General features: G+C 52.1%; 9 protein-coding genes across 9 annotated transcripts; 3 read left to right on the top strand and 6 right to left on the bottom strand.

Annotated features, from left to right (window-relative positions):
- Positions 1–1,065: 1,065 nt before the first annotated feature.
- On the top strand, positions 1,066–3,052 carry N7532_008516 (cytochrome P450; the record flags this gene model as incomplete). The annotated part of the gene is made up of 6 exons (XM_056621008.1): positions 1,066–1,239; positions 1,316–1,412; positions 1,479–1,892; positions 1,948–2,405; positions 2,492–2,799; positions 2,881–3,052. The coding sequence occupies 6 exons, from the start codon at positions 1,066–1,068 to the stop codon at positions 3,050–3,052; spliced, it is 1,623 nt and encodes a 540-aa protein (XP_056471814.1).
- Positions 3,053–4,527: 1,475 nt separating this feature from the next.
- Positions 4,528–6,182, top strand: N7532_008515 (putative salicylate hydroxylase; the record flags this gene model as incomplete). The annotated part of the gene is made up of 7 exons (XM_056621007.1): positions 4,528–4,574; positions 4,625–4,629; positions 4,707–4,783; positions 4,843–4,900; positions 4,953–5,691; positions 5,747–6,075; positions 6,145–6,182. 7 exons carry the CDS (start codon positions 4,528–4,530, stop codon positions 6,180–6,182), a joined length of 1,293 nt encoding a protein of 430 aa, XP_056471813.1.
- A 587-nt stretch (positions 6,183–6,769) lies between these two features.
- On the bottom strand, positions 6,770–8,437 carry N7532_008514 (argininosuccinate synthase; the record flags this gene model as incomplete). Its single annotated transcript, XM_056621006.1, has 8 exons — positions 6,770–7,057; positions 7,117–7,192; positions 7,241–7,506; positions 7,557–8,005; positions 8,064–8,084; positions 8,146–8,187; positions 8,245–8,287; positions 8,423–8,437. The coding sequence occupies 8 exons, from the start codon at positions 8,435–8,437 to the stop codon at positions 6,770–6,772; spliced, it is 1,200 nt and encodes a 399-aa protein (XP_056471812.1).
- A 661-nt stretch (positions 8,438–9,098) lies between these two features.
- Positions 9,099–10,290, bottom strand: N7532_008513 (uncharacterized protein; the record flags this gene model as incomplete). Its single annotated transcript, XM_056621005.1, is given in 3 exon segments — positions 9,099–9,926; positions 9,942–10,032; positions 10,115–10,290. The coding sequence occupies 3 exon segments, from the start codon at positions 10,288–10,290 to the stop codon at positions 9,099–9,101; spliced, it is 1,095 nt and encodes a 364-aa protein (XP_056471811.1).
- A 1,446-nt stretch (positions 10,291–11,736) lies between these two features.
- Positions 11,737–13,017, bottom strand: N7532_008512 (2-oxoisovalerate dehydrogenase subunit beta; the record flags this gene model as incomplete). Its single annotated transcript, XM_056621004.1, has 3 exons — positions 11,737–11,774; positions 11,836–12,401; positions 12,458–13,017. The coding sequence occupies 3 exons, from the start codon at positions 13,015–13,017 to the stop codon at positions 11,737–11,739; spliced, it is 1,164 nt and encodes a 387-aa protein (XP_056471810.1).
- Positions 13,018–14,615: 1,598 nt separating this feature from the next.
- Positions 14,616–16,028, bottom strand: N7532_008511 (uncharacterized protein; the record flags this gene model as incomplete). The annotated part of the gene is made up of 1 exon (XM_056621003.1): positions 14,616–16,028. The coding sequence occupies one exon, from the start codon at positions 16,026–16,028 to the stop codon at positions 14,616–14,618; it is 1,413 nt and encodes a 470-aa protein (XP_056471809.1).
- Positions 16,029–17,810: 1,782 nt separating this feature from the next.
- On the bottom strand, positions 17,811–19,045 carry N7532_008510 (glycoside hydrolase family 12 protein; the record flags this gene model as incomplete). Its single annotated transcript, XM_056621002.1, has 4 exons — positions 17,811–18,051; positions 18,143–18,558; positions 18,629–18,684; positions 18,751–19,045. The coding sequence occupies 4 exons, from the start codon at positions 19,043–19,045 to the stop codon at positions 17,811–17,813; spliced, it is 1,008 nt and encodes a 335-aa protein (XP_056471808.1).
- A 1,182-nt stretch (positions 19,046–20,227) lies between these two features.
- N7532_008509 (glycosyltransferase family 2 protein) lies at positions 20,228–22,744 on the top strand (the record flags this gene model as incomplete). The annotated part of the gene is made up of 2 exons (XM_056621001.1): positions 20,228–21,376; positions 21,491–22,744. 2 exons carry the CDS (start codon positions 20,228–20,230, stop codon positions 22,742–22,744), a joined length of 2,403 nt encoding a protein of 800 aa, XP_056471807.1.
- A 222-nt stretch (positions 22,745–22,966) lies between these two features.
- N7532_008508 (cryptochrome/deoxyribodipyrimidine photo-lyase family protein) lies at positions 22,967–24,860 on the bottom strand (the record flags this gene model as incomplete). The annotated part of the gene is made up of 3 exons (XM_056621000.1): positions 22,967–23,412; positions 23,479–24,479; positions 24,526–24,860. 3 exons carry the CDS (start codon positions 24,858–24,860, stop codon positions 22,967–22,969), a joined length of 1,782 nt encoding a protein of 593 aa, XP_056471806.1.
- Positions 24,861–25,264: the final 404 nt, after the last annotated feature.

The raw sequence follows: 25,264 nt of genomic DNA, 5'->3' as shown, positions 1-25,264 counted from the left end.
CATCTCATGCTGCGTTTCGTGATCTTGAGAGTCAAAAGATGTTGCTTTCATTTATTGCGCTTTACATTTGCATATCGGCTCTGATGCTGCCCTCTTATCTGCTCTTTCTCGATTTTCAAGGCGTTGTGGTAAAACGTGATCGACGACGGGGAGTTTTCCAACATGATGGCAGTATCTCAAGTCGCTGCGAGTCCCGTCTCCCTTCTGAGAGAAAGTTATAGTTCGAAATTGAATTGGGGACCACCTTGGGTATGCCCTCAGGCATTTTGATTTCTGACTGCCAGGGGAATACATTCATCAATGTGCCAAGAAATGTGAACCTGTGAGGGGAAGATACATTCAATATATATTCGATTACGTTCAATACAAGCACAGAATTGGTAGGCTGCTTTCTGACGGAGTGAGAGTTATTCAGCTTTCTTTGCCTAACTCAATCGGCTGGATGTTTGGGTCTGCTCAGAATACCCTTCGACTCCCCACCAACCCCGCAAGTTGGTTCCGACATAAGGAGAATCTGGGGCTGGTGGCCCCACTGGACATGGAAACGTGGGGTGTTTGGCATTGATATGTGCCGAGCATAGCTCCCCATCATAAAGCACTGTATGATGGACCAAAACGATGGGTGGGATGCAAAATCTCTGTTCGGTGCTAGATAAGCCATTCGCTAAGGGCTTCAACATCGAAGACTATCAGCAAGCTCATCATGGCTGCTAGGCAATATCTGAAGCTACTTTCGATGACTCTGAACTTTCTCTCTCGTTCTACCTCATAGTGGTGGGGTCTGACATATCTGTGTCTCTTAATTGAATGACCTGAAGGTGGGGCTCTACCCTTGTCGAGTCTAGCTGGGATCTGACGGCGGTTTTGTCGTACCCCGCAGTGCCACCGGGACGTCTTGAAATATCCAACATGGTGTATCCGGAGAGCGGGGTCAGTTCCAAAGATCTGAGCAGATATGGTGGGCTAGGTTGAAACTTCCAACATTGGGAGAGCTCATGCCATATTAACCACTCAACAACCTCCTGACAATTGGGCTTCTTGGTCCAATCTACAGAGACTTCAAAGATGATTGTCGAGAAAATTCGAGAGCTTCTTGCCCTCATTCACGTCAGGGGATCTTTTCCATATACTTCATTCGAGTGCATCAGCCTAGGTGCATCTGTGCTTCTCCTACTGACAGTTCTGGCTTTGCTGCTTGTGGTCGACTATGGCCGCATGTTGTATTTTCATCTCAAGATGGTACGAATCTTCCACTAGCTCACATCGCTCAGGTTTGAGTCCCGGCCATACTTCTGACAATTGATAACGCTGGTAGCCACCAGGACCACTCCCGTTACCTATCATTGGAAATACACATCTCTTGCCCAGTGAGAAGCCATGGATATACTTCGAAAGTCTCGCGAAAGAATATGGTACACCGATCATAACATTCTGGACTGGCCGAAGACCAACAATTTGGATATGTGACGCATGGACAGCCAGCGAAATTCTAGACAAACGTGCCGCGACCTACGCCTCTCGACCACGCATGGTCGTTTTCAGCGAACTAGGTGCCGGTCAGTCTAATATGGTCAATATGTACTATGGTGACAGATGGCGATTGCATCGGAAGTTGACCCATATGGGGGTTGGTCTTCAGCAAGTCCGCAATTACCGTGGCTTCCAGAACGACGAGAGTAAGGTCATTGCGTTCGATCTCCTCCGAGAACCGACGGAGTTCGTTAAGCATTTCGAAAGGTATGCAACGAGTGTTGTGTCCATAATTGGGTTTGGCCGACGTGTCGCTACCTGCACCGATCCTATCATCACAGAGGTCATTGCAGTCATGCAACGAGCTGCTGAGCTGAATGTTCCTGGGAAAAGCTTTCCGATGCTGATGGAGTCGTTCCCTTGTAAGTATTTAGTCTCTCCATGGATCTAAACGTGTCTGAAAACATGAGTATCTAGTTCTTGCAAGGTTCCCAAATTGGATGGCACCTTGGAAGCAGGGATTAGGAAACGGAAAAGGGAGGGGCAGGCCATTCTTTTACGCCCTGGCCGAAGAAGCCGCGACAAACCTAGAGACCAGACAGTGTTATGCAAAGAAACTCTTCGAAGAAGGACCAAAACACAATCTGTCGAGAATGGAGATCTCTTCCCTTTCGGGGAATTTATTCGGAGCTGGCAGTGACACGTCAAGCTCCACCCTAGTGACTTTCGTGCTTGCCTGCTGCGCCTTCCCTGAAACCCTTCCCAGCGCGTGGGAGGAGCTCGACCGGGTGGTGGGACCACACCGGAGTCCGACATTCCACGATGAGGCGGAGCTGCCGTACATCAAAGCGTTTGTGAAGGAAGTGCTACGGTGGAGATCGGTCGCGATCATAGGAGGCCAGCCACATGCGCCGATCAAGGACGATCATTATAAGGTAGAGAGCCAAGCACCCGTCCCTGCCGCTCCAAGCGGGTTAGCCTGCGGATCGCGATGCTTGATCTTGATGCTGATAAGATGTAGGGTTGGCTGATCCCTCGTAATACATGGGTCCAGGGAAATGTCTGGGCTATTCACCACCACGAGCGGGAATTTCCCGATCCGGACCGGTTTAATCCGCATCGGTATATCAAGGGCAGTCCTGACGCCCGTCCGTTTCCTGGTGAGAAAGGTTATATGACCTTCGGATGGGGCAGACGGGTGTGCAGTGGTCAGGGGTTGGCGGAACAGGGTACCTTCATTACCATTGCGAGACTGCTTTGGGGGTTTAGAATCGAGAAGGCTTTGGACCAAGAGGGAAACGAGATTCCCGTGGATATCTTTGACTATACGTGAGTTCTTTAAACATATTTCATATTCCTTTGACGGTTCGGTTAGCTGATCGTCGTGTCTTGTCCCGTGTCGGGATACAGTAACGGCCTTAATATGCGACCCAATCCTTTCAAGTGCCGAATCACTCCTCGCAGCCCGGGGATCCGTGCTACTATTGACAGGGAAGGTCGACAGGCACTGCAGGACCTCTCCGAGTATGACGGGGATACCAAATATCGTATGAGCACATATTACGCTACAGAGAAATTGTGATGAGCTGGCTTGGTTTGCGGGAAATGTCGCTGGGGCCATGGAAAAGAGTGGATTTGACACTGGCTGTTTGCTGCCATTCGAGGGTCTCTGTATACTCCGGCAGGCGAAACAGTCAAGGGCAGCCGAACTCGGCGCTCGCGGGAGGACTCTTTCCTCCTTGATGTGGAGACCAGAAACATAATGTGGAGTCTCCAATGCGGAACGATATTGGCAGCACCGAATCAAAATATGTAATGTCGAAACTGCACCCTCGACAAGACTTGCATCGGAGATTGCAAATCAATTTGACACTTGCCATGTGCATGGAGAGTTTCGCAGCTCTGCATAGCGAGGGACAGGTCTAATCCAAGTCAAAGTTGACATCTTCTTCATGAGAGTAAAAATGGGGTCACCGGAGCTACGTCTGAAGTATGTTATCCAGTCGCGCTCTGAGAGTCGTCGAACAACGATGTGGGATACTGGGAACTCCAACGAGCCAGTAGTCTGCCTTATTGAAAGTACATTAGTCGACTCAAACCGGCTGTGTATGCCGCGAGTAGAACGGAATGTGAAGTTCGCGATTGGCATGATAGCCTTGGTCGGCATTGAATTGGGGTCAGATCTGCCGTGATGACCGTTACAGGCCAAGCACTCCGCGTGTGTATCACAAATCGATCCTCATAAATGTCGGAGAAGAGAAGGACAGGTCGTGGGTCTGCGCAGCTCAGAATCATGGCGTGACTCCCCAACTGAGCGCGCGTTCGGCAGATGAAGCATGGTAAAACAGCCGGACTGGCTGGGTCGGTTCTCCAGAATAGAAGGCCGCCGGGCCAATCGTCGCGGACCGTCTGCCCCGATCGCCCTCCTTGCCGAGCGCCGCGTCGTCGGCCTTCCGAATGCACGCCACAAATCCAAGAGAAAAACCTGGTGTGCAAGGATCCCCCATTTCGCGCGCAGGGAAAATGGACACAAACCGAGTCGAAAGCGCACTGATACTCATGCGGATGCGTCCCATCTGCTCGGCCTGCAATTGTCCAGAACATACCCGTTGACCCGCAGGAGCCAAGTGCCGTCTTCTTTATTCTCCGGCCGACCCAGACATGAAGCGACGGGGTAGAAAAATAAGGCATGGTGTATGTATTCTGTAGCGGGTATCTGCGTCTCCAAGATGTGGAGAAAAGAGAGGGTCATTTTCGAAAGGCCGATCATGGAGTTCTACCCCTCAAGGGCTAGGATTATCGGCGGCCAAATATAAGTAAAGATAATAAAACCTCTTGCCTTTCCGGAGTGTAGCGTATCTGTGGCACGGGTGGGACGGCAAACTTTCGGATAAATAAGGGCGGGAACAGTCTGAAATACCAAGTGTAGCCAACGCGGTGCTTGCAAGTCCAGCATCAACTTGAAACTTGTTCCACCATAGCCCAGGCTTTCATTTCCTGTTGTATACTGGGCGTGGCACAAATTCTCGGATAGGCTTCATAAGTGAATTGTTCACAATGGCCATTCCACAAGCAAATTTGCCACTGGATGTGATCATCGTCGGGTAAGTACTGGCCCTTTGCAAACATATGCCTTGATACTGATGTTGCCTAGGGCCGGTATGTGTTCCTGCAAATTTATCCAAGTCCGCATGTTGCCTGGCTATCCCATGAAGTTGATTGACTCCCTGTTGTAGGAATTGGCGGCATTGCCGCGGCCCTGACGTTGGGGTTGAGAGGCCATCGAGTCACAGTCCTCGAAGCGGCACCAAAGGTATGTCGCCTAGGTACTTTGGAAAACATAGACGAAGCAATTGCTAACAATGGGCTCAGTTGATGGAGGTTGGAGCCGGGATCCAGGTCTCTCCTAACATGCTACGCCTATTTGACCGTTAGTTATTTGCCACCCGTCATTGAGATTCAGGGGATTGACCAGTTTGCAGGATGGGGTGTGTCGGACTTGATCCACGTCCAGGACGTCGCCCTCGAGCATATCCACGTTCGGAGGTGGCAGGATGGCAAGCTACTCGGCACAATGCCTGTGAACAAGACTTTTGGCCAGCAAGTTGTGATCCACCGTGCCGACCTGCACAATGCTCTCATCAAGAGAACCCTGACCTTGGGCAACGTCCACCTGCGAGAGAATTGCCCGGTTTCCAGTGTTGAGTTCAGCCCAGCGTCTGTCACGCTGGAAAATGGCACTGTCGTTCGAGGGGACATTGTCATCGGGGCCGACGGCATTAAATCCACAGTACGCGGTCACTTGCTGGAAGACTCGAATCACAAGGCCGTTGCCACTGGAGATGCGGCGTACCGAATTATGCTGCCGCGCAGCGTCATGGAGAAGGATGCGGAGTTGAAGCAACTCATCGACGAGCCGCAGGCCACTCGCTGGTTGGGGCCCGCGCGCCACATTATCGCCTATCCCGTCCGCAGCCACGACCTGTACAACGTTGTGCTGCTCCACCCAGATCGCCAGGAAGCCGAGGAGTCGTGGACGACTAAGGGATCTAAGCAGGGCATGATGGATCACTATGCCGGATGGGATCCGATTGTGACGAAGCTTATCGATCTCGTTGATGAAGATGAAGTTCTCGAGTGGAAGCTGTGTTTGCATCGGCCCCTACGCACTTGGATTCGAGGCCATGTCGCCCTTATTGGCGACGCCTGCCACCCCATGCTGTGAGAGTTTGAACACCGGCGTCCGATCGTGAGTACCTCGCTGACTGATCTCTAGTCCGTACGTCGCGCAAGGAGCAGCCCAAGCCGTCGAAGACGCGGCTGCGCTAGGTGTCTTAATGTCCGAGATCGCATCACGACACGAGATTCCACATGCCTTGAAGATATATGAAAAAACCCGAAAACAGCGAGCAGAGACAGTGCAACAATCCGGCACGGAGAACCGCGTCGCCTTGCATCTACCAGACGGCCCCGAGCAAATCGCGCGTGATGAGCAGTTCCGAGCATCAACAAGCGGGTCGAACCCAGACAAGTGGAATGATCGCGAGACACAAAATTTCCTGTGGGGATGGGATGCGGAGCAGGTGGCCTTGGATGCTTGGGATGGTAAGTATCACTCATTCTGTTCCCCGAGAGTCAATTTCCAAAGATTCTAATCCCCCATGTTTATCGCAGAGTGGGCAAAGGATGTCAAGGTGAATGCAAGCCTCTGAAAGGCACAATAAAGTCCGTGGTATGCCCATATTCAACATAGAATGCCATTGCGTTAGCACCTATAGACGGAGAGTCAATTGGCTTGGTACATCACATAGCAGTGCCTTTTGACAGAGTGTAAATATTCATCGAAACACGAAATGTACATATCTCATTCCATTCCATGGGTTCCCAATCTTTCGATTTGATGCGTCACAACGCACATAATTAAGTTCCCAGTAGAGTGATCAATCGGGGCTGTTTCGATTTAAACTGCCAAGGAACTCACATTACTACACTAGTGTATGATGATCATAAGCGGTGTAGAGTCTACAATGAGCATCTGGTGATGACTTCGACAACAACACCCCAAGGCCGGCCCACGAAAAGGGACCTCTCGCTTCGTGAACTACTGTAAATCTGAGAATGTAGCTGTTGATGTTTCATATTACAATCATTCATTGTGCAACCATTCCAAAATACATCGGTCGTGGTAAACAAAAAAAGTTCCAAACTCGGCAAATTGCCTTGTAAAAAGCCAGTGACGCTCAACACATGGCTATCAAATCATCCACTTTTCGGGGTTCTCCAACGATTTGGAGGGAATTTAAAGCTTCTCGCCGGCGGCAGCCTTCATCTGTCCGTACTTCTTCAGGCGGATGGCAGAGACATTGATGAAGCCAGTGGTTTCAGCAGGAGAGAAGTCACCAATCTCGTCCATGCTGGATTCGGTCATGTCGTACAGCTTCTCGGTCTCGGAGGAGCGGCCAAGGACAGAGACGCTGCCCTTGTAGGCACGGCAGCGGACCTGGCCATTGACGGACTTCTGGGAAGCGGTGATGGAAGACTCCAGGAACTCACGCTCGGGAGAGAAGTACATGCCGTTATACAGGAGCTGCGAAATAATCAGTATTTGTGGACACGCTTCAATTCACGATAGGAAAAATGACTAACCTTGGAGTAGTTGAAGGTGACGAACGAATCACGCAGGGCTCGGACTTCACGGTCCATAACAAGACCCTCGAGGTCGCTACCAGATGTCAGCGAGAGAACGAATGATCAAATGACTGAAACTCACATGTGAGCAGCGCGCAGGCAGGTGAGGCCGGGGGTCTCGTAGCAGCCACGGGACTTGATGCCAATGAAACGGTTCTCGACGATGTCAATGCGGCCGACACCGTTGCGGCGGGCAATAGCGTTGGCGGTCAGGAAAACATCAACAGAGTCGGTGACGGACTTCTTCTGGCCGTTCTCGGTGAACTCAAGCTTGACGGGAATACCCTTCTCGAAGTAGATGGTGAAGTCTTCGGGTTGGTCGGGGGCGGACAGGGGATCCTGGGTCAGCTTCCACATATCAGTGGGGGAGTGGTATCCGGGTCCTCCAGGATGCCGGCCTCGTATGAGCAGTGGGCCAGGTTCTCATCCATGCTCCAGGGCTTGGACTTGGTGGAGGTGACCGGGATGCCCTTCTCGGCGGCGTAGGCCAGGAGATCGTTACGACCGGCAAAACGCTCGTAGAAAACGGGGTCGCGCCAGGGGGCGATGACCTTGATGTTGGGCTGAAGGGCGTAGAAAGCAAGCTCAAAGCGGACCTGGTCGTTGCCCTTGCCGGTGCAGCCGTGGGAGACGGCGAAGCAGCCCTCGCGCTGAGCGACGGCAATCTGAGCGCGAGCAATCACGGGGCGAGCAAGAGAGGTTCCGAGCAGGTAAACATTCTCGTAGACGGCGTTGCAGGCAATGGCGGGGAAGCAAAGCTCCTCAATGAATTCACGGCGGATGTCGACGATCTCGCACTTGAGAGCGCCACACTTCAGGGCCTTCTCGCGGGCAGCCTCAAAGTCCTCTGTGCGTGTTGTTTAGTCATGCATCGTACAATGGTCGAGATTTGATTCGAGCCGTACCTTCCTGACCAACATCGGCCACTGCGAAATGAATTAGCACCTTGAAGATGAGCTTCCCCTGGCATTGTGCGGGCCGGCTTACTGAAACAGACGACCTCATAACCCTCCTCAATCAGGTACTTGACTGGAACCGGGTATCAGCAACCATTGTGAAACGACGAAGGTGATCGAGAGTCCGTACGGATGCAGCTGGTGTCGAGACCACCGGAGTAGGCGAGGCAAACCTATTCGCGCAATGAATCAGTGAGGTTCGGGAAACGATGGCGGGCAAGTGGAGGGTGGCGTGGGCGGGATGGAGTGGCGGTCTGGGGAAGAAATGCGAATTGCAAGCATAGGAGGGGGCAATTGGAAAGACATACTTTTCCCTTGGCCATTTTGAATGATGTGAAGCTGTAATTCGGGCCGTGCTTTGAGAATTCGAAGAGGGAGGTGGAGGAGAGAGAGGGTTGAGTCACCGGGAAAGAGGTCGGTTTTTTTGGGTGGTGGGACGTGGGCGGTTTCTTGGCGCCGACACCGGGCGATAAGTGATAACAGTTTGACTCAACCCTCTTCTCCACACGCCCCCCTCGACGGTAAGTAGAAGATCTGCGGGAGATTGTTGATGGCAACGGGCACGCGACGAGTAAGTGGAGCATTGGCGAAACTCCAGAAAGTCTGTAGTACTCGAAGCCCATCCCCCGCAGTCTGTAGCTGTGGGAGGAGGAACCCCGGCGGGGGGTAGGAGCAACAGGAAGGTGTCGACCACTGACGCCGGCGGATGAGAGGGGGTTTATGATAGCCAGTTGGCATTTCCCCTAGGGCTTAGCGGAATAAGGGATGGGTGTGACGCCAGTCATAACAGACCCAGTGGATGGCTCACTCGCAAGTCTGCTCCGTCTGAGCTCTTGATATACTCTTCCCACGGCTGATCTCTCTCGCTCCGCGAACGGTGCCCATCTCCTTGCTCCCTGGCAACCCCCGAGCAGAAGCCGACTACCAATAGCCTCCCTGGATGATTCAGACCAGGTTGATTAGACCACCGTTCGAGCCCGAATCTTACAGTGCAGGAGAGGCACTGGCAGTAGCTGACTCCTGCTGGTTCGGTACAGGGAGTGTGATCCTCTTTGAGGGACCGGTGATCACCTGGAGACCAGCTCCGCCGCGGATGCCCACCTCTTGATGTACCTCACCACCCTTCATGGGCACACCTTCGGCAATACGGGCTACGAGAGGGCCTTCTTCCTCCCGTTGAAGGGCAGGAACCCCGTGGGAACCCTGCCATTGGGCTGCATTGGCCCCGAAAGTCCCAGACCGCAACAGGTGGTTCTCCTTCAGGAGCTCCTCACCCTCCAGCTGCAGCTGAGCGATATTGACCTTGAGGCCAGCATATTCACGCGCAAACTGGCGGTTTTGTTCGCGCAGTCCGGTGATCTCCTCCATCTCTGTTGTCGAGATGAAGATATGCTGACCCGACACCGCATCACCCATGCGAGTGTCACCATCGGCATCAATAGTCGATAAGGCCGTTGGGCAGGCGGAAGTCCCCAGAGATTGGGTCGTCTTCTCAGCCTGCTTGGCGAGGGAACGATAGTAATTTCGCTCCCCCACGACCTCGGCGTACTTGACTTCGGCAAAGCCAATCATCGCCCGGTGCTCCTCCTCGAGGTGGCGGAGGCGCTCTTCACAAGCACGCTCAGATGCTTGTTTGTCGGCGACGATTCGCTGACGGTCTGAGGCAAGGCGCGCCTCCAGACTGCGAATTGCCCCATGGAGCTTGGCCTCGTAGCCTGCGCAGACTTTCTGGAGCTCGCACTCCGCTTGCTCGTCATAACGGGCCCGGATGACCTTCGCCGCATCTTCGCGTCTCGAACGCTCATCCGCCAACTGAAGGAGGCTTACCTGGTAAGCGTCACGGAGTCCATCCCGATCAGCTTCCAGGCGGTTGATGTAGGCACACAGCCCCTCGACTTTTGCGAGGAGCTGGGCCATGCTATTAAAGCATCTGCGTCAGCATGATTCTGTTCATTTGAAGTGTTCCGGGTCATTGTAACCTGGGGGTATTATGTACTTACTCGTCGTTTTTCGGCGACGACAGAGTCTGGGAGGCTCGACGGGGGTGTTGCGAGGCGAGCGCGGCCTGATCCAGCACTTGGGGCAACTTGCGGCCCCCCAGAAAGCGGAGGAGGAAAAGGAGGAAGGGGAGGAAGCAGATGACGGCAATGCCGTCGGCAAGAGAAAGAAAAGCCATTTCGAAATTATTGTTGAAGGAAAAAAAAAAAAAAAAAAAAAAAAAAAAGGACAGGAAGGGTGGGTTCGAAATGGTTGAGGAGGGGAACAAGGGAATAAAAGAGGTGCTGGGGGACGCGAAAAATAGAGGTCGACTGGCCCAGGCTACAGCGAGTGAATGGAGGGTCGCACCTTCCCTCTCCCTCCCTCTCCAGGCGCACCTTCCCAATCAATTCACTGGTACCAGTACCAGGGCATCACGCCAGTACGATTATCTACACCCAGGCACCACCTATCCAGTCCTCTATCCAGGCACGCACTCAGTCATCTAACCAGTAATTTATTCTGTAAATCACCCATTCACCTACGAAATCACGTCTACCTCTTTGACTCCTTATATCTCTAGCAAAGAAGTGAAACGAGCCAGATAACTGATGCACAAAGCGGCAATATACGATTTTCACTGATAGGATTCTGAATTGAAAGTACAAATCTCAAAAGCTGGAAGGGTGCGTGGTTGAATCAATTCTCATATATAAACTGCTCACATAAAGGTCTCTCCCAAAGCAATGCGAAATCAAATGTCAACATTGAATGAATATGGCTGGTCAAAATCTAGTGCTCCGGAGTACTTGTTCACCGGTTGCATTCTTCTCGCTCCATTCACTCCAAGACATGCATTAGCATAAACCGAGTCCCATACTATGATATCAAATCATAACCTTTAGATGCCAGCCCAGCTAAGCTTTCAAGGCCCGTGTGTTGGACCGGCCCGAGCGTGTCGGCGTCAAATTCAACCCTGGTCGCGTCGACCTTGGGTCATATCAGGAACAACACGACCGGCAACACTTTGGTGTCATTTCTTGAATTTACGTCTTTGTCACAATTGATGTACAATGGATTCGTGGATCACAACTAATCCATTCGCTGGAGATTCAGCATTTGGCCTAACCGCAGTCTTTCGTGCTTTCGCTTCTCTTATGGTAGCAAATGAGAGCCTTCCGTGCACAATAGAGTTATACTTTTAACGATCAAATGCCGGGTCCATTCCAAAGCTATCAGAAGTGATAGCATCGTACTATGATCAACCACGACTTCACATTGCTGGAAACCACAACCCAGTGGATGAAGTTGCGGAAAGGAAGACATGCTCGAAATAGATTTTGCTATCAAGGCTTCGATGATGGTGTACTCAATTCTAATTCGGTCGAGTTTCTATCTCTTAGGATAAGGGCTCATCATAAGATTGGAACAAGTCTTGGACTGTCAATGCAACGAGGTCTGATTCGCTCTCGCTAAACTGTCGGGGGCCATGTGCGCTTATTGCATAATGGTGGTGGAATGAATATTGTGCTGTTCTCGAGCAGGTCTGAGAGTTTGCGGTATTAGGTCCGGAAATAGTGCTCTCAGTACCCAGAGTACAACCTGCATCGTCACCGCGTGCTGCTGTCAAGTTGAGGAACACTGCTCAGTACTCGAGGGTTTGATTGATGGCGTCATAGATTCCTGCGGAGTCTTGATTAGAAAATGCGCAAACAAGAAAGAACACGATTGGCAATTCACGTACGTGCGACATCAGGCAAAATAAATTGCTCGTATGAAAGCCCAGTATGTGTACTCCACCCAGCTACCCGTTTGACGGGGGCTTCAAGGCGGAGAAAAGCCCCATCTTGAATGGTCGCAGCCACCTCAGCGCCAACACCATAGTTGATCATACTCTCGTGGACCACGACGGCTCGGCCCGTTTTGCGCACGCTCTCGAGGACAGTTTGTCGATCCCAAGGGTAGATAGTGCGCAGGTCGATCAGCTCAATGTTGACTCCCTTCATGGTCTTTTCGATGGCGGAGATGGCGGCAGAGCATAGATACAGGGGTTGACCGTAAGATATAATTGTCAAGTCCTTTCCGGGCTTCACTATCTCCGCTTGGCTCAAAGGGATTGTATAGTATTCGTTGGGGACATGCTCAACGGCTGCTCGGTAAAGGATTTTGGGTTCCATAAAGATAACGGGGTCATTATGCTCGAAGATAGATGAAAGAAGGAGGCCTTTCGCCTGAGACGGAGATCGTGGCATCACCACTCGTACGCCGGGGATGTGTGCAAAAAGAGACTCGGGGGATTGCGAATGATACCTAATGTAAACGATAGGTTAGACAAGAGTGGGTCTCCCGGGGACGTGGAGGCATACAAAGCACCATGCCCAACTGCACCACAGGGCATTCGAATCACCAGCCCTCCGACATTTATCCCAGTTCCTCCCTCTCGATATCGAAACTTGGCCGCCTCGTTGACGATCTGGTCGAAGGCCGGGAAAACATAGTCGGCGAACTGAATCTCTGCGACGGGCTTCATGCCCTCGGCTGCGGCACCAATGGCAAAGCCTGCGATACCTTGCTCGGTCAAGGGAGTATTGAAGACTCTGTCGGATCCGAATTCTGTCTGAAGGTCCATGGAACATCGAAAGACACCGCCGAAGGCAACGTCTTCTCCAAACAACATAACCTTGTCCGAGGTTGTCAAGGCGGTTCGTAGAGCGGAGTTGATGGCTTGAAACAGATTCATACGTTTGCTCGTGGCGCCGGCTGGGAATTCGGGGATAGCGGACAGAGAGGAAGGCGTGTGGTGCAGTATCGGAGTCGATTTGTAGTCAATGGGTAAGTTCAGCTTTGCGGCGGGTGAGGGTGCTGCTGAATAGCACCGGCGAGCGACGCGCGGAATCAAGGTCCGCGTTGCACCGGGGAGTACCATGTCTGGGGGGGATCCGATTAATGCAGTGATAGGTAGAGTAGAGTCACAGAGAGAGAATCCCACCTCAACATTAGCAACTCTTATAAATGGAATCTCGGTTTTATGGGGTTTGCGGGGGAATTGGATGGACCGCGAATAGCCGCGGTGCAAACAGATCAAACATATGCGGAGGGCCGATGACGGCAACCTGCCTCGAGTTTCAAGTTGGCTTGGCGGTCTGAAGAGTCCATGGCTTACTGTACCGGTCACCTGACAGCTCAATGCCAAAAGGAGAAGAATATCCTAACCTTAAGTGGACAGTCAATGAAAGGAGCACAACATTGAGTGAAGTCGCGATTCAATCCGCATTGTAAATTAGTCCACTCCAAGGAAGCTGCGACCACACTGCACATTGCTTTTCTAGGTCACGATACCTATGTGTGTTGAGGTTCCAGGATAAGGCACCGAATTGATGCCTCATTCCCAACCTCTGTCGGCATGCCTGTCCAGGGAAACCGGAGGCACTGAGCTTGATATGCGCTTCAAGCGCTCTTGCCACCATTATATTCTAAATTCGGGAGATCTTCATGGAAGAACACCGATTGAGACCGATTATGAGGGATTTACTACTGTCAGGGGCTTGCCGCCCGTTCAGGGATAAATACCCCCAGAATATCAACTCACTCATATGCAAGATCAGGCTCATCAGAAGTCCAATTCCAGCTCTTGGGTATTTTATTGAAGTCCGTGATGGGTGGATCTTGACGAGGCCATCTTCTATACCTCTTTGGCTTCTCTGGCTCAGAAAGCGAAGAGGTCACTCGGCGTTGGAGTGTCAACGATGCTTCCTTCTGGCGCCGAGGCAGAGGGGCACTTTGTGCTGAGATGCTGGCCCGCGGGAGAGGTTTCGCTTCGTCCGATTTGGTCTTCTTCGCTGGCGGCTGGGAGCTCACAGTTTCTTCGGGACTACGCAAGCGCTTCCGACTTGTTGAATTAAAGGTATTACTGCGCTGGAGAGGCATCTTCAAATTAATGTTAACGCAACGTAGTGTCCATAAAGCTTCCAATTAAAGATGAGAGGTAGGATAGTTGAAAGGGTCGCAGGTTCGGTTCGAGAACTGTATGTTATACTCATCATTATGGATCAAAGAGATGATCTCCTGTCCCGTCAAAATGCGTTCTTTTATATCGTTCTTTCACAGATTTCTATATACAACTTGAATGATAATTCTCCATTTCTTTGTAAGGGCTCTGGTTTGTATTTGTTTTGCTTTGGCGCTGATAGTTCTTTCTATATCTCCCGAAGATGGAGATTCGGCGACGGTATTCATTTACACACTGTAACTGTACCCATAATAGAATGCCACTTTGAATTGTTTTTTGAAATATTGCACAGTTTTTGCAGCTCTGTTGCAAATCAGCTTCTTTTAAGGCAGTCAGAGAGGAAAGAAGTTGTAGTATAGGATAGACAGGCGTTTCTCCCTTAATCCTGTGACCTCCCAAATTAAGAAATCAAATGAAAGACAAGGGCTCTACATGAAACCCTGTCTTTTGATAGCGATGGGACATATTTTCCACTATGTCAATAACAGCTATCCACCAGGAATAGGCCAGAGTTTCTAATAATCATCACCCGTCGACCCATAAAGGTGCGTTCCTCGCTCAAGCACCTCAATCTCATCACCAACCTCAACAAATAACCCTCCTCCCAGATCCTCTGCCTCATTCAAACTTGTATCCTCGGGAACGCAATGCATGCCTAGATACCCCAATGCCGCTTTGTTGCCAGTCTCGACCGTGCGGTACTGAACCAAGGTTGTGCTGGGCTGTGGCTTTCCTTTCTTCTTCTCAGGGAGAGGGTTATCCGTGTCGAAGATTCCTGTTTTCGGATTGACGTTTGGCATCGTGCACCGAGACGTACGACAGACGACGGAGAATCTCGGTGCTACTATCGCACGGGGCTGGGTGCTATTGCTTCTTGGTAGAATTCGGTAGCGTTTCCAGGTCTCTTCTTCGTATGCCGGGCTATTTTCTATCCAGATATTTGCTCGGAAGCGGAGGGCATTCAGAGGTTGATTTTCGGACGGGAGGAGTGCAGAGACGGCTTGGACTGAGGAAAGACTGTTAAGATGAATGGGTTGTTGATCTGTGTATCCATGCAAGGCGGGCGAACCAATGTATTCGAGAGGGGCGAGGTTTCTATCTGTGCGGACCACTGTCTCTGAGGTACATCTAAAGAGCGAGATCCCTTGGTCCTTCGGGATTTTGAGAAACTTCTTTAGTTTAGGCAACGACGCTGCGACGGAGGGAATCCCTCCCATGTCGATGCCCTTTGCGTCGCGATGGTGAATGCCAAATGTTTTCGGCTTTGTTTGAAACCCCTCGAGCTCAATGGTGCTCACGTCGAGAGGGACAATGAAAGAAAGCTGTGGTGCTGCGGATCGACTCCATGTTTGAAAGAATGTTTCAATGCGATCGGTCCAACTTGGCACGTCTGGATTGTCGAAAGTCATGACCACGCACCCTCCACACCGAACTAGAGCATCGTGCGGATCGCTAGTTTGGTGTGGCAGCCAGATCTCTGTCTTGATCTGGGACATCATCGGCTTTGTGCGTTGGCTGATGAAACGCCATTTTGCGGTTACGTCGTAGTCCTCTCCGTTCAGATCGCCGGCAGCGAAGGCGAAGCATCGATCGTACATGAATCCGGTCTTCAGTAGTAAGGCCCGGTCCACCTCTATATACCCACAGGACTTGATCGGATGTAGGTACAATGCCTTGATGCGTGGCGGTCCGTCGGCTTTTGACTCAGATGATAGGTTGAATTTCGGATCATACTGATCGCCCATATTGCTGACACTGACGCTGAGCTTGCGCAGGTGCTTCAGCTTTCTGCGTGTTGTATGAAGCGGTCCATTTTGAGTGACAATGGCTAAGACAATGTAGGTCAGGAGTATACTGGCTGCGGCGCCGTAAATAAAGAACCGGCTGTGGAGAGAGCCCCAAAGTGACTGCAAAAGCCAAAGGAGCATCCTGAATGTATTCTCGAGAGCTCCAAGAATGTCTTTCTAGTTCAGCACAGCGAAACAAGAGGCCGTTAGCTCATGTGTAGATGTTGATCTCGACAGGACTCTCCCCGCGTCGTGTAGGCTGAAGGTGTCACTTCGCATGTAAAAATCGGTGTTCGGCTTGCGGCGGGCCAGAGCGCAACCTTCCCGCTTCAGGAAGTTAACAGGAGCGGATCCACGTGGCTTGTGGTTTGAAAGTGAGCAACATGGCGATTTGATTTGGAAAAACGCGAAGTTCTCGTCGAGGTAGCCTAGGGTATGCTGGTCGATCAGGGGGACACGTGACGAGGGGAGGGGATGATAAATCGTGGTGCAGCTAACCGTAAGTTCACTATACACGAGGCAGCACCTAGATTTCAACTGCTTTGCAATCTCACTGACAGGGCTTACCCCAGGGCACTAGTGACTATCATGACTATCATGACAGATAAATTCTATCGTTCGCTCAATCGAGGCTATTTCGCCGACCGCCGAAATGTATCTTAACAAATCGTAGCAAGTCACAATGGAAAAAATAGCCGACGCAAGGATCGAGCCATGCTTAATCGATCGGAAACCGTATCCAATCAGACTTGATCGCACAAAATAATATAAGACATAGCATGCTCACTGCTACCATTTCTCCGATAAAGTAATTTCCAGAAATCCAAAAAATAGTAATATCACGCCACTTCCTTCAATTCTACACCGGATAGCAACCTTGGTGCCTGAGGCAGAACGTATTTCGGGGCCCTCCGCACCAACAAGCGCAACAGCTATAAACCACATTGGAGCGTCCCGAGACATTCGTATCAGTCAGCTTACATACGCTAACCAGGAAACAAAGCATGTAAGTCTTCAAATTTTCGAGCCTGGATCAGTACCTTCGATCACGAAACCGCGCATTCTAAACCCATATCCTGGCACAATGTGTCGCGTGGACTAAGCCCAGCGCATTGGAGAGAAGGCCGCGGCCACCGTTGCAAGGCCGCTCATTTCTATTTCGTGGTTCGGGACCCATTATCTCATTGCAAGGTGACAATGGGAGCTGCGATGGTTCACTGTGGGGCTGCTTTGTGAGGCCGCATTCGTAAGGGTTGTTGGGGGAGGGTGATTTGAGTCGTATCGGGACTGGAGCCGATAGTGACGATCAGGTTATCGTTTTGTGCTGACGAAGGGGGTCGAGAACATAGGGATGCTAGCAGTGAATTGATATCATCATTGTGTTTTATATTTTTAAAATCTGGAAAATGCTCTAGGTATGGGAAGTCCCTGCTGGGAGTGTGTTACAGAGTTGAGGGCAGAGAGAGGGAAGGCAGAAAAGGGCGGCGGCTACGACAATGGAGTTGTCAAAGTGTACGAATTCAAAGGGGCTATTTCAAACTGGATCCAGTTCTTTTGTTGGGAAGGTAATCCGATCGACCTCATGGCGAAGCGACGATCTTCTAGGTGTTCGATATGATATCCGGATGCAGGAATGCAACATTCCGCTTGTGAGATCATCACAATAGAATGACCCACTAAACATGTCTAACTTAGCCTATGCGGGTGATCATCAACACCCGTAGAGCTGACACCGAGTAGAGTTGTGTTAAAATAACAAGGACGTGGAGGTAAAACGCTACCCCCTAGACCCACCAGCCCTCGAGAGAGGGACACTGATCGTCACTATGATAGGAGAAAAATGGGTCTGATGAATGGTAAAATCGTTTCAGTCATTAAAGTGATAAAAAAGGAATCGCTAGATATGTACATGTTGCTATGGTATCATGTCTTGATGTTGACTTCGAGGTCGGTCACACCGAACGTGATCTCTTTATCGGAGGAGAAAGCTTCCGTACCGAAACCGAAGTATCCCAGGTAATCGGAACTGGCAGGATAGAGGCCACCATCCAATTTGTACAGGTCAGTAATGAGCGGGTAAATGTCGCCTCTGAATTCCTCGGTGATGTCGGCGGCGGCCCAGGTCAGGATCGTTTGCGAGTCTCGTGTGCCGGAGTACAGGTTACTATGGCTGGGTCAGTAGGAGCTCCAGATTCAAACCACAATCCCCATCTCAAGGCTGGACTAGGCAGCGAAGAGGGAATGGAAACACTTACAACTCTGTCCCGTTCAGAGTTCTCGTCGTCGAGGTTTTTGTACCGTATGGGTCGGTGCCCACGCCGAACGTAGCAAACCACACCATGACCTCGAACTGAGCCGCGGTGCTGTTCTGGGCGGTCTCCTTGTCGCTGTCGAAGAACATATCGATAGCAACGTTGGTTCGGACTTCATTGGAAGTCATGTCACTTTCGGAGGTGGACTCGGCGATTTCGTTGCCGAGGCCGTAGGACCAGTGCAGGTTGAGGAAGAGTTCCTGTATCTTGTCGAGCTCGACGGGCAGGACCTCCTCCACCATGATGTTGGGGAAAGCGCGGACGGGTTGGGTATCCGGGCCCCGGTTAAATTTCCAGGTGACGGAGAAGTCGGGCGCGGTGTATTCGGTTGGATAGGTCATGTTGTTGTATGTGGTCACCTAGCAGAGTCAGTATCTCTCTCTCGACTTGCGCTCTCCATTGTCTCGTCTCCCGCCGCAGCACACTCACATTCATGCACAGTCCACCCGTTGTACCGTCCGTGAGACCCCATTGATTGGGATTGACTATCACGCGAGTCAGCTTCGGCAGCGATCGGGGGGTACAGCATTCGTGTACTGTATAGTACTTACGCGTAAAAGTCTCTCCGTCGCCTTTGCGCGGCGGCGAGATACCGTAGGAGTGCTGGCAATACTGCGTGTTGGTGATGCCATTGTTGGTGGTGCTGCCATTTCCTCCCGAGCCACCACCGGTGCTATCTTGTCCTCCGCCGCCGGCATCGGTGCCTTTGTTCTCATTAGGATCCGGGGCGAAGAGTGGCCGTTGACCGTTGGCAGCGCGATGGGCGTCGATGCCAAACAGGGTGCCGAGGCATCCGCCGATGGGAATGGCGGCGAGGCCGGCGTTGACGATCAACGACAGGGCCATGTGTGTGATGTGCGTGGTATGCTGGAGAATGAGAGAAAGAACGATCGGAATGGCGGAGAAGGAATGCTAGAGTTCGCGGTCAACACACGATCGGAGCGTACCCGAAGCGGACCTACTATAGCAGCGCGAGCCGATCAGTGCCAAGTACTACCCAGTTTTCTTTCCTTTGCCTCGGAAATTCGGGGCAGGACGAGGTTGCAGCTGGCGATCGACGGGTGCGGACGAGTCTAGTACAAAGCGGTGGGGGCTTGTGATGAGTCGACGCCACTGGGTGGCCCCTGGCGGCGAGTGGAGCACGCAACAAAGTGGGGCAATGGCTTCGATCGCCGATTCGACCAGTCGCAGAGCGAATTGGCCAACGGCTGGGTGAGCCCTCGCTGGGCGACGCAGGAACCGTGGTGTGTGTTGGGCGGCGGGTGGGTGGCCAGGCACGGACAACTTGCGAGACAGCGAAAACTCTTCCCCGTTCTGCCCGCGGCCTTCGCTATTTTTACCCTCTTCTACACTTCCACTAAGTAGTCTAGGGCTGCTCCACTCCGCCTTTCTGCACTTCCACGCTCGGCTGAGCGAGCAATGGTGACGCAAGCGGACGACGCAGACACGGCAATATAGAAATATCGAAGAGGCAGGGGTCGGGGATTCACTCAGGGAATACTCTGGATCACAAGCATGAACGGCGGCGGAGTCGAACGCGTGTAGATCTATTAATACTCGGACCCTGTCTAGACGTGCTAAGCAGTGCTAAGCTGGGATGCGCTGCGCGGAGGCCACTAGTGGGCCGATTGGCGAGACAACGCCAATAATCGCCGCCAGATTGCAGGTCAGTCGAGCAATCAGAAATCAGATCCAACCGGTCGTAGTCAGCAGGAAATAATAAAAAAAAAAGGTGCCTGGACCAAGTAAATCGAGGCAATCGCACGGCCGCGCCACCGCAAGATAAGCCCGCGCATCCGATCCATCCAAACCTTCCCAAGAGTGCTTCTTTCTTCCCTTGCAGCCTCCTCACACTCGCTGTCCATCTTGCTGCACTCGCTCGCTTGCCTCGTCCGATTGGACTCTCTGACGGGCCCTTCACTTTGTTGTTGCTGGCCTTCCCACTTTTTTCCTTTCTTTTCATCGCGTTATCGCTCCGATCTGCTACCCTCCCCGCCATCCACATTCCGCAAGCGTCCAACACCCAGCATGAACGGCTATGGCCACCACCCGACCAGCCCCTACGGCCCAACCAGCCCGTACCACGAAGAGGAAGAGACATTTGAATTGACGGCCCCGCAAATCTATCGCAATCCGAACTCTTTCGATTTCCAATTCCAGGACAGCGTGCCCTCGGCTCGACCCATAATGCCAATCCGACCAGGCCACAACCAGAACTACAGTCCCCCCGAGTACTCCTTGCCATGGCTGCAACCGACACCGCGCATGTCCGGCGGTCCGGATTCGTTTCCCAACACTCCTTATGAATCCCGCTCGGCGTCGCCCACTCTGGTACGTATTCGTCCTGTCTCCGCGGCATGCCATCGACCTTCGCATTCTCGAGGTCGAAAGCCATACGCGACGATCCCAATGAAGCCCACCAAGCTAACACAGGTCTCCGTCGCCATCAAACAGTATCAAAATTCCCAGCTTCAGAGTGCTCAGTCCCTCACCAATCTCGTTGATACCCCGATCACCCCGAGCTTCGCGAAGGAATGGGTGCAGACCGGCTCCGGGTCTATCGCCCGCCTCGATGATCGTGACGATGTGGACATCTGGAAGGGTTGGAAGCGTTGGGTCTTCAAGTTCACCCCATTCTTGACCTTCACCAACACCGGTCTCTACCTCTTCTATCTGGGTCTCCGCGTCTACTGTATCATTATGGCCCAGAATGCCGCCGGCTTCAGCTATGCCGGTGCCTGGGTCTTCGTCGCCATTGAAATCGCCGTTGCCATCCCCTCGCTCATGCACAACTGCTGGACCATGATGGCATTGAAGAAGCGAGGACGCGCCAAACTCCGATTGATCGGCAACGAGTGTCCCACCGTCGATGTCTTTATTACCTGCTGTGGTGAAGAGGACGAGGTCATCCTCGATACCGTCCGAGGCGCTCTCGACCAGGACTACCCCAACGACCGATACCGTGTGATCGTGCTGGACGATGGCCGCTCGGCCTCCCTGGAAGATTCGTGCAGTCAATTGGCCATGACCCATTCCAATCTGTTCTACATGGCCCGCGAGAAAATTCCCGGCAAACCCCACCACTTCAAGGCCGGCAACCTCAACTACGGACTCGAGCAGTCGCTCATGCTGCCCGGCGGCGCGAGCCAGTTCATGGCCGCGCTTGACGCTGATATGGTAAGCGCTCTAATTGATATTTTTTTTTTTTTTTTTTTTTTAACAAAACGTTTTTGATCCTTCCCGATCGCGCGAGTTCGCATTTGGCTAACCTGGCACGCCTGAATCGTATAGATCCCCGAACAGGAATGGCTGCGCGCCGTCCTTCCCCACTTGCTGGTGGACCCCAAAATGGCCCTTGCATGCCCTCCCCAGCTTTTCTACAACACCCCTGCGTCCGACCCTCTGGCGCAGAGTCTGGACTTCTTCGTGCATGTGATTGAACCGATCAAGGACGCGATGGGCGTCGCGTGGTGTACCGGCTCGGGATATGTGGTTCGCCGCGAGGCGCTCGAGGATATTGGCAATTTCCCCCTGGGTTCGTTGGCGGAGGATGTTGCGACATCGACTCTGATGCTCGGCAAGGGCTGGAAGACGGCCTACATTCACGAGCCGCTTCAGTTTGGTACGGTCCCCGAGGACTATGGCAGTCATCTCAAGCAGCGTACCCGTTGGGCTATCGGTACCGTAGACACGGCCTTCAAGTTGAAGTTCTGCGCCTGGGGTGACGCGGTCAAGCAGATGACCATCGCCCAGCGCTTTTCCGGATTCTTGTACGCGACTCTGAGTTTGTACACTCTCCTGCTCACGGCCTCGCTGTTCGCCATCCCCATCATTCTTCTCTGGGGTAAGCAGCTCGTGGCCTACGCCAACCAGGATCAGCTGCACTGGCTCATTTGGGCTTGTTTCGCCTCGACCATCGCCAACCGCCTCTGCGAATTTGCACTCTTTATCCCGGCCGGCTACCACACGGGCCAGCGCGGTTCCCGCTATCAGCTCTGGATGTCGCCTTACATTGCGCTGTGCATTGTCCGATCGTTCCTTCTGCCCAAATGGCTCGGTGGCCAAACCCAGGCATTCAAGCCAACTGGCTCTCTGGGCTCGACGCTGAACGAGCGTGACACCAACCTGCGCAAAAACATGTTTGTTCGTCTGCGCGTGATTTTGTTCAACTTTATGGCTCTGTTCCACTTCGCCTTCGTTTACGTGACCCTGGTTGCCGTCGCTATCTCGTCATACCGGTGCTTCTACACGGAGAGCGGGTTCAAGGGCATCGTGATTTGTCTGATCACTCACGCCTTTTGGCCCCCGCTGACCTTCCTGTTCATCTGCTCGTCTCTGTGGACACCCGTGTCGTATGCGATCGACCCTCCGACGATGCCGCAGCGTGAGGACCTGTTGATCCGCGACCCCAAGACTGGCGTGGCCCACCCGACCAAGAAGAGCAAGAAGATTGCCTTTGGTGGCCAGGCTGCGTGGTTTGAATTCCAGTACGAGATTGCGACCATTGTGACTGTTCTGATCTTCGTCTACTCCTTCTTTTTCTAGTTGTACATAATGCATTATGAGGTACTTATTTTACAGGGCATCTGGAGTATATAATATGGATTTTACTGTCTGGACTTTTGTTTGATTATGATGCGTTGCTTCAAATCACGAGGAACACGATACGGATGGATTGGGCGCTCTTGTACAACATTAGCACTATTACCTTTTTACCTTCCAAGGTCTCAAAAAGAGTCACCTATCAATTACATCTACCATTGATATCTACTTCTCCGTCTTCTGCTTCTTCCGAGGTCGTTTATCGGCCTCCAACCCAAAGGATTTCTTCCACGACCCGTCCTTCACCTGTCGGTCATTCCCATGCAGCCCGACGTGATAGGCATTCTTCATGCTATCCAGACAGATAGTCCGCCGCTCATCAAAATCAAACATGGGTTTCGGGTAAATTGTACCATCCTCATTCGTCGAACTACTGCCATCCCCGGTCACTCTGCATCCCCACTTGCGCTGATCCGCGATGGGCGCTCGCCACGGCTCATAGATGTACTTCTTATCAAACTTCGCTAGCTCCGGACAGTATCGCCGGATGAAGGCACCCTCCGGATCCCACTTTTTCCCGAACGAGATGGGTGAGTAGCATCGATAGAACTGCGCGAAGAATGCCGTGCAAGAGAGCCACATCCAGTTGCCGATGTTGCAGGCCGTTTCATCTGGTCGGGCTTGTCAGTACAGGCGCGGTCAAAATTGTCAGCAAGAGTGTGGAAGGGAAAACATACGGTCAATCAACATCTCCTCAAAGACCTCAGCGCCTCGCTCCCAGCTCACATAGCATCCTCCTCGCGTCAAGAAGCAGGCGACACTATGTCGACCAAGGTGGTGAATCCAGCCTTCCTGTTTGAGTTGTCGCATCAATGCATCAATCCAGGGAAATCCGGTCCGCCCTTCTTTCCATCGTAGAAACCATTCTTCTGCTTCAGAGGAATCTACCTCGTAGAATTTAATCTCCGGTTTCCCATGTGCCAATTCTTCCGGAGTCTTAGATTGCAGATGCCAATCAATGAATCTGACGACTGGGTTCCCGTACGTCCGCGAGAAAGCCTCGCCAACAGCCGCTTGTGCGCCAAAGTACATATCACGGAAGAGCAATTGACCCGGTAGATTGGTCGGGATGGTCGCATTGTGCTTTTTGGACTTTTTGCGCTCATCCATGACCGCCTGAACATCCCACCAGAACTTCCGGACAGATAAAGACCCGAAATGAAGATGCGGAGAGAGCAGCGTTGTGGACTGGGGCTCGAAATCGGCGGGTGACGTTTTCGGCTTCTCGAATCGACCAATATACTCCTCGTCCTTGATATACCCAGCCAGTATTTTCAGAGCAACAGACTCCCCTCCATGGTGCGGTGTCGACACATTCTTCGACCTAATTCCAATCTCATCCAAAGTTGGCACTCCAAAGTCCCCCTTCGGCCCCATGATCTGCGTATACTGCTGATCCTTGCTGGTCCGATGATCCGCATTCAAATCCGGGTCCGACTTCACCTCATCCTGCTGTATCTTCCCAAGATCCATCCCATCCTTATCCCACGGATCAGGAATACTCTCCGGTGCCTCAACTGGCTTCGCCGGCTGCCCATCACCAATCTTCCCGGCAGCCTTCTCAACCTGCGCCATACTCATCGTCGCCTTCCCACCATTCTTACTGACCAACTCATCCGGATCAAAAAGCGTCCTTCCCATCTTCATCATAACCTCCACGCCAGCCTGCTCCGCCAGCCTGCTCCGCCAGCCTTACGACCTCTTCATCGCGCTGCCGGGCATACGAATCCGTATCCTTCTCAAAGACAATATGTGTTATGCCCCACGCCTTCCACAACTTCGGCAGCGCGGTCTGCGGCGCTTCGCGCACGACCCAGAGCTTTTGCTTCGCGTTGAGCTGAGTGTAGGATTTCGAGAGGTCATTTTGGCATTCTAGCAGGAAGCGCCATCTGTTGGGCCCCACGCGGGATCGGTAGACGTAGTGTGGGTCCCAGGTCCAGACCGGAATGAAGATCTGGGGTTTGAGTTCGAGGGCGGCGTGCAGGGCTGGTGAATCGTGGAGGCGAAGGTCGGTGCGATGCCAGTATAGAACTACCTTCTCTGGGGTAGCCGATTTCATGTTGGCTTTTTGCGAGTGTTCTCAAGATTGTGTTCAGTGTCAGTGTTGGTGCTAGTGTAGTTGAGCGCCGATGGACAACTCTTCCGAGTTGTCGGTGTGTGTGGATAAAAGGGTCTCGTATCGGGGTATACGACGGATTAAATCTGGTCAAAGAATGAATTGAAGCTGCAGACGCAGCAAAGGTGATGAATTTCAAGGTCGTCTCGTTTCCACAGCACTTGACGTCACCTGACGTACTACATTCTCGATCTCGATCTCGATCAACCAGAAACACAAGGTCCCAAACATTACAAAATTGCTTGTTTTGTCAATAATATCATGAAAATTAGGTACATGCTTGGTTCGCGTGTGTCCTTTTTGTTGGTACATTACGAATAGTGTATATTTGACATGACCCACTCGTT

The sequence above is a fragment of the Penicillium argentinense genome, assembly GCF_028826775.1.
Source record: "Penicillium argentinense strain IBT 30761 chromosome Unknown utg000009l_segment0_segment0, whole genome shotgun sequence".
Lineage (NCBI taxonomy): Eukaryota > Fungi > Ascomycota > Eurotiomycetes > Eurotiales > Aspergillaceae > Penicillium > Penicillium argentinense.
This window is presented reverse-complemented; position numbering and strand designations above follow the sequence as displayed.